This window comes from Apaloderma vittatum, unplaced genomic scaffold (genome assembly GCF_000703405.1).
Source record: "Apaloderma vittatum isolate BGI_N311 unplaced genomic scaffold, ASM70340v1 scaffold45892, whole genome shotgun sequence".
Taxonomy (NCBI): Eukaryota; Metazoa; Chordata; class Aves; order Trogoniformes; family Trogonidae; genus Apaloderma; species Apaloderma vittatum.
In genome coordinates this window covers 1-13215 of record NW_009702787.1, presented here as the reverse complement: position 1 = coordinate 13215, position 13215 = coordinate 1, and the positions used below count along the sequence as shown (strand labels likewise).

Below are 13215 nucleotides of genomic sequence, written 5' to 3'. Positions count from 1 at the left end.
CAACAAGTATTGAACTAGGGAAGCTCTTTCTTGATCTGCAGCTTCAGCACTCTCAAAATCTTAAACCTAACTGCACAAAGGCAGACATTCTATGCAGATCAGCTTGCACAGAAGCTTGTAGGGGAATTCCTTGCAGAACAAGGGCACAGTATACCCTTAGAAAGTTTGGACAATCCAGCTTGGACCTTAAACAACGCTCTGTTCATAGAGTCACCTTGAAGCTTAAAGAGGTAACAAAGCTGTATCTGCAAGAACTTTGCTGGATGTCAAGGACGTACGATAGGATGCAACAAGGGCAATCTAACACCCACAAGGATTGGTAACGAAAATCGAAGACTAAGCTTATTGTAGCTTGTGCTTGGCATGTGAACACAAAGCATATTGTTTAACTGTAATATATATTTGGCTAATTAGAGCAATAAAATTGGAACAGCATGTAACCGCATCGGTGTGACTGTCGTTACCCGGCGGCTCTCCGAGAAGAGACCCTCTTCAGAAGCTCACAGTTTACACTAATGGAATGGAGGCTGCAAAAGCAGTGCAACACAAGGTATTCAGGTCAGACTGATGTCATCAGATCTGATTATTTCCAGTGGCACTTCTAGATTTTGGCTTGTGACATGAACTCGTTCAGCTAATATCTTCATTTGTTTAGTCACATCTAGTAAAGCATGCTTGAAGTACACGATTATTTCCTTTGCCCATTAAAATGGCACTAGGCTTGTTACTGACTGGAGACTCTACCAGAGTTTTACAAAATTGATATATGTAAGGAAAAGTAACACAAAATAGAGCTGGAAGAGATCTCAAAAGTCATCCTAAGTCATGCTAAGCTTTGAATAGAAGTGATCTGTTAAAATAATGTAATTTATATGTATTTAAGATGGATCAGTCACCAGGTCTGCATCACTGCATGAGTAGGCAAGATACTTTTATTACCACAGCCATGAAGACAGCATGTGGGATAGCGTAAATGGCCATGAGCTAATACTTAATGTGGCACTGCAGATAATTTCTACTACAGTTAAATTTTAGGTTCTTACCTAGTTATTTTAGAAATTGAATTTACTCTGAGTCCACTGGGTTTTATAACACTGAGCAAAATGGGGATTAGATACCTTCTAAAAGCCTGTGCTTCAGACTTAAGTTTCCTCAATTAACAGGCTTTAAATACTCACATCTCATAGGTACATTTCAATAGCCTACCAGTAAGGCATCTTCTATTAGAAAAAGTACCAAAAAAAGTCAGTAGTATTTAAAAGCTAACGGCAGTATTTCAGAAACCTCTGCTTGTTTTTCCAATTTTCATAAGAAAGGCTGAAAAACTGGATGAAAAAGCCAATGGTATATGTGAAAGAGATACTGCTATTAAAAAAAAATCTTAGTTCTAACAACTGTAAATTTTTCATTTTTACCGCTGAAGTTTTTTTGACATCTTAGCAAGTTGCTGTATAAAGCTGCTTTTATCGGAAAGACAAATACTGATCATAACTAAATTCACAAGGTCATTATCGTTGTCTCTCCTGCATAATCTATGCATTCCAGCCCTCTGTCACAACACGTTACCAATACAGAACATTTGAAAGCTCCTCACCTCCTCGCCCTGTAAAATGCTTAAATAAAATCTGTGGCTAAATCTTTTTCATTATCGAAAGTCAGACTCAACGATTCCACCTCCAAAGACTAATGGATTCCTAAATGGTGCCAGACTACATGGAAATAAGTAGCATGCTCTTCGCTGGAACCTATGGAATACAAACATGACTCTCTCTTTGAAGGGTAATGTCAGCTTGCTATGTGTTATATCACAGATGCATGAAAACCTGTTGTCACTAAAGACTATTTTAAGTGTCTTTGCAGTAAGATAACCAACAGGAAATGGGTTTTTCCCTTTGCCATCTAATTCCATGAAGCATACAACAGAATCAGTTTTTCCTGAGGTGAATCAAAAATTGCTCTTACGCAGAAGTGACCTCTCTCTCGAGTCAGTATGTTTGCAGCCTGCTGTGCATCATGTTAGGGGGCAAGTATAAAACACCTAACGAGAAAACACCCCATCCAAAAGATCACATCTTCTACCTACAAAATTATGGCAACATCAGTTCGTAATGATTAATGTACTAGAAATTATTAATAGTGGAAACACTTGGGTTATTTTTAATGAATGAAATTTTGCAAAATTAGTGGCAACAAAAGATGCTAACAATCATTATTCACTGTGGGGGCACACGTGAGCGCTGTGTGTGCTGCATCAACACAGGTATGTTGGAATTAGAATAGGGAGAACAAGGAAAGCGTTTCGTGTTTGGAGATACTGGCCTTATCAAATGTTTCCGCCATGCAGGTATCTCCAAATAATGCTATTGCAAGATTGTCTCTGCCCAGGAAATTGACATTATCCGTTAACACTCAGACTCGTCAATACTAAGCAATCAAAGTGAGAGAATTCTTAATTCTACCAGGAAAGCAGAATAGTTAGTAGTTGGACAGGGAGAACTCTGGGAAACGGTGACGTGAGGGTCCCCATGGCCTCTGTCCCTGATGACCCAGTTATTATTTGATTTATGTGGACTTGCAGCTGCCCTTGCTTCGACCCCAGAAAAGGCTGTGTGGGAAGTTTGTGTCTCAGAGCTGTAGCATTGCTCTGCGGAGTGTCTGGAGCCTGGTGTATGCACAGAAACTGATAAATAGGGAAAAGGCCCAGTTTGCTCCAGCTGGACTCAGAGCTGGGATCAGCGCTACAACCCAGCGGACTCAACTCTGGAAGCACGAAACTCTCTGGAACTACCGTAAGTATTTAATTTACTTCTCTGAATGCTCTGGGATTATAAATTGATGCTTTAGCCATAAAACAATTTGCCATGTGAAAATATTTCAGGCATTCGGCTTTTTACTTTTTTACTTTTTTTTTTTAGTTTCTTTTTAAATGGTTGTTTAAAGGAAAGTAGAAAATGTGCAATTTTAAACTTGGTATTCCACTGCCAAGAATTTTTTCCAGCAGTATTTCATTTGACATAAAGAGTGAAGTAAAATGACTTTTAAATTCAATTATTTGTTTCCCTTCCCCAAAGTACCTAGAAAACTGTAAGTTTCAAACAACTAACCTCTTATTTTACAATGTATAAAAAGTATACTTTTGAAATAATTATTCATGGGGTAACAATTCCAAAGGAAGATTTCAAGATAATGGCAACATAGTCCATTAGTGAAATAAGCCAATTGCTACTATGATTATAATATAAGCATATTTAATGAGATGATTAAGTATGATTTTGTCAAACAGCAGCTTTGGGGAGCTTCCTGGGACATTGAAACTGGAAGAACCAGATAAAACTTAAATAATGGATGTAAGCTGCACATAGGATCACATGAATCTACAACTTCCCCTGCAAAATCATTCTTTAATTGCAGCGGTCAGTGATTACTGAACTGCTCGAGTGAAACTGAATATATCACCTGGCATCGCACATAGTTGCCACTGACTTAAAGTATTTTTCAGTTTTTGGTATAAATGTCACAAATTAAAAAAAATAGGCCATGCTTTCAAGAAGCAAAAAAAATACAGCAATTAACGGAGATTAAACTGTGCTATCTAGTTCCACTATATGATCATCAACATGCTCCGAGGTGTGGTAAATGAATGTTGAAGACCTTCAGCTCAAGCGCCTAAAATTCCATGTAAACAAGAAATTTCCCTATGACTCAAATGTCAAAATATTTACAATAGCAGTTACTGTCAATACATACCTCTTAAAGAGCTCCTAGGAGCCTCTTCTACAAGAAGTATGGTTTGCATCTTAATAAATTTGATAATATAAGTTGATGATATATTACTTTATGATATGGTATTTTATAGCGATAAAAATGACAAACCCAGCATCTTTCACCATAAATAACCATAAACAGATGTACAGTGTGTATACTAGTCTGAATGTGTACATTCTGTTACGTGCCTAATCTGTGATTTTACCTTACTTTTATCAATTAACAGCTTTTTTCTTCCTTTAATGGCTTCCGTCTTTGATAAATTAAAAGTCTTTCAGTTAGGGCTAATAATGAAATGTTGCTGAATTTCTCTATGAGACGGATAACCAACCCCTTGAATCCATATACATTCCAATTTATATTGAACATGATTAGTTCAGAAGAAGAATTACTGTCAAAACCAGACAACCTAGAGTCTAGGTCACATCTTCTGAAATAAAATAATAACACTAATAACAAGAATAACATTAATAACAATAATAACACTACTACTACTACTACTACTACTACTACTACTACTACTACTACTGCTTTAAAATCTTCTGCCTGTAGAGGCTTTTAAAAATTAAAACAAACAAACATCACCCCTTGAAATGATCAAGATTTCACACATTAAAATACCCAGCAGAAATAGCACATCAGTAGTAACTGAGGAAATGCAGGGAACAGCATGTGCCTTTATGCAGATGATGTTTCCTTTCAGGTCAGTATGTCTGACTAGGGACTAAAGACTTTAATCCTAACTGTGTTTCTCCTTGTGATTTTCTGAAATGAGTTACTGAAAAGTCACCTTTTGTTTTCAGTTATTTCCACTTTTTTGGCTCGAGACCTTTATGCATTACCTCTGGGAATATATTCCTTTTTTTTTTTAACTTCCTTTCAAAGCACACATACACAAAATGCATGACTATATTTTGAGTACACAGAAAAGAGAAAAACGGGCACAAAGTATTTTGGTTTGTGAATGGCATAGCTCTCACTCCAATCTTGCTTCAACTTTGTCCAAATTATTATGCTTTGGAAAGTACAATTGGGTATGTATGCTACATTCTGTCAGATTCCATAGCTTCCCAGTGTGTTGCTGAGCCTTGTGGGCATGCCGAATTTACTTGCCTGCATGGCAAAGCGTTGATGAATGTATGCGTGGGCTGAAGGAGGGTCCTCTAGGTCGTGGCTCACTCCCACGAGGTATGAGAAATTAGGGATGGCTACTGAACTTTTAAGAGACCTGCACACAATACACCACAAAATTTCACCAACTCCTACAGTTTGGAGAAGGCTTCCTTATTGCTGACTGACTCATATATAAAGGGTGAGGCAGAAGTTTTAACATGACTATGACAGTCAATTTTATAAATAATCAAAACTTTCCTGTCCTAGAAAATTAAGTTCCTTCCTTACATATCTTATTCTGTTTGCCATATCTTCTGTTTTAAAATGTCCAATATTATTTCAAATTAGAAGAACAAGCTCGTTAACACTAAATACTCAAGTGCCTGAAAATGAAACAGTTAACATTCACGCAAAGGCACGACCGATAAATTTCAAGAGCATAGCATTCCTCAAATAACCACTGGATTTACTATTAATACTGTTATAACATCCTCTTAATTTAAGAGCTGCAATTTACAAAGTCTTGTTTTAAGCTGGGAGTTCAGTGGTTGCAAGTGGTAACTTTTATTAGCTGTAAAAAACAGTAACATCCAAATCCTCAAATCCATTCTCATACAAAACCTAAGCTGAGGAAACTTTGCCTAATTAAAGTCTGCTTCCAAGATTTAGAAAGCCTAATCACCTGCCCGTCTTGCATTTGGTAATACGTACTTCATACTCGCAATATAATATTTTTGTCAGAGTGAATCAGTGTAATTTTATTCTATTCTTTTATTATTTTTATTTAAAGAAACTGCTAGAATCCAGAAACACATTTCTTCAGCAAATACATGGGGGTTTTTTGAAAAATATGGACTTTGCCCAGGTCAAATTGATCTAACTGATAAGCACCTCATGATTCAGTGAGTCATTTCTCTCTCAAACAAATATTTACCAGCAGAGATAACAAAAAAACCCCAGCATTCCAGCCTCACTGCATCTTTTCACCTTCTGCTGACAGCACAAAGAGAAAGTGTTCAGTTCTACAGACATGTCCAGTTTGGAGCGAAGGGACATGTGTCTTTCAAGTAATTACTTTGGTTTGGATTCCCTGAAATGATATATTAATTTTCTCAGCTCTACCTAGGTATAGGTATTGCACAAAACCCAACGAACGAGCCTTTTGAGGAAGATCTTTTAACTCAATTTGCTGTAAAATTCTGCAAAACACATATCCAGAGGATCCCGTTGCTCACGTAGGTGTTTGATTTGCTATATTTTCCAAAGTATTACTTGCCTTTTTCATCTCTTCTGTCCCGCTCATCTACTTAGCAAAAGCCTATGAACAGTTCAGTGGCAAATTCTCTTGTAAAGTCCTTACTCAATGGGTGTCAGATAGAACACACTTTTAACTAGCGATGCTCTCATACATTCCATACATGCAGAGAGACAAGGGGGCAAGGAAAGTATTTCCCGCTTACTTCTCTAACAGCTACTACATTACCACTCAATTGCTAAGCAATACCAGCTTGTCTATACATATATGTAAACTCAAACCCAGCTTATGCTCGTGTCCATATAGACATTCTTTGGCTTCTAAAACTATTTTAAGAATTTTTAGAACACTTTTTCAGAGCCTCTCTATAAAGTCAAATTACTGAAAAATAATGTGCGTTTTGAACTCAAAACAGCTATTCTGCACCAACAGCATTACTGTAAACTCTGAGTACACTTCGTTATAGTCAATGTCAAAGCATCCAGCCAGGAGCCCAGACTCCCTCAATAATTGAGGGACAGAGAAAAGCTCTCTAGAGGGCAATACATCCTGTATGAGATTGATTTTTTTGGTCTTCACAGGATGCTTTGTACTCCTAAAAGAATACAGGCTCTTAAAATTTGGAACCAAATGTAAATTAGGCCAGTATTTAAGTGGGGCAAAGCTGACTTTTACTGTATATAGAGTATTTACATGAGGAAGGAGAAATATTCCTTGTAATTGCTGTATTGCTATATTTACTTGTTCAAAGGTGCATAAAAAAATGCAAGAAGCAAATTCACTAAAAGGCTATCTTTGTGCAGAAACAGAATATCCACAACTGGAAATGCTGTAACTCATTCTGCAAGCAGTGAAGCTCCTTTTAATCTCTTCCTGAACTAGAGAATATATAAGTGATTAGCCTGATTTCTCCACACTGTTTTGTGTTAAATTTGGAGTAAAACAGTCCTAAATATAACTTGGAAATTTAGAAATGGACTCTATCCTGAATCTGTATTATTAGGACAACCAAATGCTTTGCACCCTCATTTAAAGTATTGTGGGACTTTGCATATAACTCTGATTTTCTTACGTTATACAAACTGTTGCACATTCTGGATTTTCCTGGGTTTAACTCCATAGCTAAACCTACCCAGCAGTTCTTTCTCCCATGACGTTTCTCTCACTTTTCCATTCCTCTAGGTTGTGTTCTTAAAAGTCTATCACATAGCAAAGTGAATGAAACAGTGCAGTTGGGAGCAGAATATGGCAAATGCATTTGTCACTGTACCTGATGGGTATTGTCTTCCTGAGCCCATACAGTATTACGGTGAGTAAAGCAGAACTTTTTTATTATGAAAAAGTAGCATAGTAAGATCAACATCTCTGGGAATTCCCATTATTTTCTTCATTTTACTTTATAAGTGTATTAAAATATAGTAGCATATGCTCATACAGACTTTCGTAGACAACGTTATTACGTTGCCTGATCATTTCATATAAACATTACTGGTACTGTCTCCCTTTGACTTGCATGAAGAAGGTAAATGTTTTATGAGCGTATTCCAGAAACAATATATTTTTTTTTATGTATCTTCTATAATTGCAATAACTAATTTGACTCTGGAGGAGGCAGTATCCAAAGTTCATAAGACCTCCAAAATGTTTTCACAGAGATTTGATCAATCCCAAAGGAAGACTGAAAAATGATGCATGTTGCACAAGCTTTCTTCAGTAGAGCTATATACATTTAAGGGGGGGTGGATAAAATTAAAACTCTACAGATGGAAAGGCAGGAAGAAATTCTTCATAATTCTGTACCTATATTTTTGTAAAAAAAAATTCATAACCATAAAGGATTGTATGTGGAAAAATACTAAATAAAACAAGCCTGTTTTTTTACTCTACTGAATTTCAATTTGAGACTCCTATAACTGACATTTTTACCACTCTCTATATAATTTCTGGACCACCTTTCTCAGAATCTTGTTGTGCAACATTTTCAAAATTATGCCTGAAATACATATCAATCAAAACCACTTTACTCATTAACAAATTCAACTTCTTAGGGGAAAATTTTCTTCTGTAACATGCACAACTAATAAAAACATCCTTTAAGTGTAAAATCTAAAGGTAGCTGTATCATCAGCTGGCAAGTGATGTTCAGTTCCGTACTAACCAGAATCCAGTGGCATACACACGACACTGCCCAAATTGTTACCAAGCCATTTTTAGTAGATGCAAGAATCTACTTAAAAACATTGCAGGTAGCACATTTAAAAAGAATGTGTCAGAGTATCCTTCTGAAAATATGTTCCTCTAATATTTATGATTAAATATTTAATCTAAAAAACACTAAAAGACTTTCAAGTAGCTGTCGAGATATTCTTCAGGGGTTTATTTCACTTTCAACTTCTCCTGTACCTAGATGTTTTACCGGAGCACATCAACTATCAGCTGCAAGACCTCGATTTTCAGACTGCACCTTACTGCCAGTACTCAACAGTTCCAATTCCTCCTCCAGTACTACAGCCACAACCCTCTCAGTCTCCATACAGCACGTATGGCCTGGACTCTCAGTACAGCGACGGGCAGTGCATCAGCAGCAGCTGCGAATTAAGCAAACCTCCTTTCACTGCTCCCCACATGGATGACGGTGGATACCATGGATTCAAACGGCCAAGATTAAACCACTCGTCTCTGCGACTGAAGGGACAGGAGGAGCTGTGTGTCGTGTGTGGTGACAAGGCCTCAGGCTACCACTACAATGCACTTACCTGTGAGGGCTGTAAAGGTAAGAGAACGGGCTCTCTCCGTCTTACCCAATGCTCAACATGACGTTCCACATTTGTGATTTGAGCAAACAGATTTTGTTATTTCTTTAGTTGACGTTTCTAGAGGATTTTGATTTATCTAACAAACACTTTATTTAACACACGTAGTCCAGATTCACATTTTTATATTTTTTGAAGGAACACTCCCTCACTGTGTATTAAATATGAGCATTTCATGCATCTCATGTTTGCATTGATCACACACTACAACAGTGTCTGTTTAAGCAGGTGCTGATCTTCTCATGACTGTTTATTAAAAAATTACTTCAGTGTTACTCTTTTTTACTTATTAAAAATAAATAAAAACTGGTAATAATTACTTGCTACTTATATTTTAACTTGCTATATGGGAGCTGGCTTGATCAGGTGAGGAATACAGCGATTAATACTCATCAGAAAAAACAACACATAAAGATGTTGTTAAAAAGCACATTTAAAATCAAGGTAATGTTTCCATTGTAAAAAAGCAAACAAAAAATTGCAGTTTAATTCTTTAAATGCTTATGAAAGAAAGCTCCTTAGGTTTCTTCAGTCATAACCTAATCGTTGTCTGTAGGCTTCTTTCGACGCAGCATAACCAAAAATGCGGTATATCGATGCAAGAACGGTGGGCATTGTGAAATGGACATGTACATGCGAAGGAAGTGTCAAGAATGTCGCCTGAAGAAGTGTAAAGCAGTGGGAATGCTAGCAGAATGTAAGTTCTCCTTCTGTGCAGCCTACTTTACTACTTAACTCAGATAAAACCTTTTCCAAAGGCAATTCCTTCTCCTCATTAGAGCTCATTGGTATTGGTCTAAACTTTGTTTAGCTGTAGGAAAACTTACCTTTGGAGTCTGTAGCACTTGCAGCATCTTCATCTGCAGAAACCACCAGTGCTTGGGAAGCATCTCCTGAAATTAAGAGGGCTGCTGTTCAAAGACATTTCAAGAAAAACAGTAAGTCCTAACAAGAGGACCATGACAAGATAGGAGTAAGCATATCAAATGTGCTACTGTGTTTGGGTGAAAAAATGTACTGCACAATAGTTTTTCATGAAAAATTCTCATGCTTGTATGTCTCAGAGCCACAAGCCAGATAGCATTAGAAGACTGGAAACACTCAGGCCTTTTGCGAATACTGAACATTCACTTGCCTACTGAATAACACACTGCCATGCTCTCTAGGAAGTGTAACTCCTTGACGGCTCCTGTGATGCAAGACTTATGTTTTCAATAATAATAAACATGATGATGTCAAATTGCAATTATTTGAAAATATATACATTGATACACAATTCCATGCCCCACAGGTTTGCTGACCGAAGTACAGTGCAAGTCAAAGCGACTCAGGAAGAATTTCAAACAGAAGAGCAGTTTTCTTTGCACCATAAAACTGGAAGATGAAGGACTGAATAGTAAGCATGTATCATCTACAACAAGATCTGGAAAAGTGGGATATTTTTCTATTTAAAATATCTCTTTTAATCATTTATTTTTGCCCCAAGTCATTGTCACTCAATTGGTTTATTTTTTTAATAGATCCCAGAGAAGATGGAACTTACTCCAGGGGAACACCAGCTTCTTGACCACATCGTAGCAGCACACCAAAAATACGCAATTCCCCTTGAGGAAGCAAAGAAGTTTGTATGTATACACCACCATCAGCCTGCATTGCTAAGTTAGTATTATCCTAAGCACTGTATCTTGGTTACATCAGATGTCTAAACATTCTTTCATGCAGCTACAAGAAACTGCAAGTCCTGAGGAAAGTTTTCTCCGTCTCTCTGAGACAGCAGTTGTCCATGTGCAAGTGTTAGTGGATTTCACAAAAAGACTTCCAGGTAAGTTTCTTCCTTTGAGAAATATTACAGAATAGTGTGACTTTTTTTTTTTTTTTTTAAAGTAAAAACCATACTGATGGCATGAATCCGAGAAAAATACAGACTCTCATTCAACTCATTCATTCAATTCATTTCTTCTTCCAACTCTAACAGTCAGTCCTCGTCATGAGGACAAGTTAGAAACATTCACTTAAAAAGCTTGCTATGATTAGATTTCTCTTCCATTTCTGACATGGAGTAGAGATATTTTCTGAAAGTCAATGGACTTCAAAATACCATCCTCAGTGAATTACTATTTCAACTTATTCTCTGATATCCAGTTCAATGTGGAATTTATCATAATTGTCAAAGAAAAAAACCTAGATGTTCCTTTCAGTGAAAAGGCAGCACAGAAGGGGCTAACCAGGTGCTCCTATTCATATCTTCCTTTAGTAAAGAACAAGGGAACATGCAATTAAATTCACTGCATTTCAACATAAAGTTGACAAAATAACATTTGACAGGGAGGGTAATAAGTTTTTCATTACTCTAAGCCATAACACTTACTGACAAAAGTCAATCAACACGTCTAAAGCAGATATTTGATGTAATTTAGGACTACTGTAGAACAGATCTGAAAGAATGGATGAGCTGTTTGTCTTCTTCTTACATATCCTCCTTTGATCAGGATTACAAGTTCCTTTGCTTTTGAATTATAAGTGCAGGTAATGTGTTTGTCAGAAGGTGAACACAATTTTAAAAAGATCAGGTATCAATGAATAAGGAGAATTTCCACAGTCAATAACAATGTAGTGCATTTGTAAGGTATTAGGACATGTGATATAAATCAGACAAATTTTCAATAGTCTTGCTTAGTCACAGTTTCTACTTGTATCTTTCTGTGAATCTTCTAACACCAGACACTGATAACTGCATTTTTTCATTTTTTTTCTAAACTGCGAATTAGCAAGAAAGATCCCAATAGTCTTTGGTACATGCATCTTTTAACTATGGCTCCTGCTTTCCAGTAAAGATATTTATTAAAAAAAGCAAATCACTTTATCAACTCATGTTAGGGGCTTAAAAGCAGCCACAGCCTTCTGTGATTCTTAACATGTATCTCTCTCTGCAGGGTTTGAAAGTTTAGCCAGTGAAGATCAGATTGCACTGTTAAAAGGGTCAACAGTTGAGGCAATGTTTTTGCGTTCAGCCCAAATATATAACCAAAGAATTACTGGATGCCAGCCATCGACAAGTGAAAGTAAGTTTGACTTAATAAGCTTTCTGTTAATACCAGTAGAAGGTTCTGCCATTTTGAAACAACTCCCATTCATTTCAATTCCCTTTATCTCAAATAATTTCCTGTTCAAGCATAGTGGTACTTAAAATAGTACCCGTAATTCTGACATACCTTCTATAGGCTTTTTTTTCCAAAGAGCATAAAGAAACCAAAAATGGATCTCTGCTTTCCTCCCATTTGTTCCAAACAGAAAGCAACATTTTTGAGTCTTTGGGCAAATTGTGGGGCAGACGGATTACATTGGCTGTATTATTGACATATTGTATATTGTGTCAAGTTTATCACAAGAGACTTTCACCAACAATAATGCAACCAACGAACTTGGTGCTGGATGCCAAAAAGAACTATTTTTAATACCTGCATGGATCTGGGAAAAATTAACAGATATTCAGGTGTATATCTGCAGAACAGATGCAGACAAATATTTAAAGACACATAAAGTTTGGCTGGGAACTGTCATCTGTCTTTTTCCAGGTCATGTAAGACTTTCTGATCATGGGATAAGTTGTCATGTTCAAAACCTTGATAAAACCAACATTTATTCCATGGAAATGTCTCACAATGAAGAGAGTCCAACTTCCACTACTACCACAGGTAACAGAGGTCTCAGAACCAAAATACTTGGGAATCTTTTACTTTGCTGGCCCTGTTCTTAATCACAGTGAGCAACACTGCCCAGGTGGTCACTGCTCATGCCCTTCTCTTCCTCTTCCCTCCCTGGAGCGGCTCGGAAACACGCGCAGGCATCACTTCCTCGGGCCAGGCAGAGGTGGTGTTCACGTTCGCTTAGATCCTAGGATAGAGCCTTGAGCTACGTATCTTGAGAGCTCTACAGTACAACTGCCAGACAACTTTTATTGCTGCTTTAGAAATTAACATTGTGTTCACGAATTTTGCCAACTGCTTCACGCAATGGAACAACTTGGAATCTTAAAAGCTCCAGACAAAGATGACTTGTAATAGCAGCATCTGTTTCTGCACTGAAGTAACATTATGATTATTTTATTTCATTTTTAAGGTATAACCGAAGAATTTATTACCGCACTGTTTTACTTCTACAAAAGTATGGGGGAACTGAAAGTGACCGAGACCGAATATGCCCTGCTTGTAGCAACAACCGTATTTTTTTCAGGTAAACAGAGGCGACTCGCCCTTACGTGCCTTTCCC

The 13215-nt window shown here is 37.1% G+C and overlaps 1 protein-coding gene across 1 annotated transcript; it reads left to right on the top strand.

The window, feature by feature from the left end:
- Positions 1 to 7351: 7351 nt before the first annotated feature.
- On the top strand, positions 7352 to 13179 carry LOC104270088 (bile acid receptor-like; the record flags this gene model as incomplete). Its single annotated transcript, XM_009864343.1, has 9 exons — positions 7352 to 7442; positions 8541 to 8906; positions 9503 to 9643; positions 10238 to 10377; positions 10467 to 10571; positions 10669 to 10768; positions 11880 to 12008; positions 12522 to 12641; positions 13066 to 13179. Coding segments are annotated over exons 1-9 (1306 nt in total), but the record flags the coding sequence as incomplete, so codon positions are not given.
- Positions 13180 to 13215: the final 36 nt, after the last annotated feature.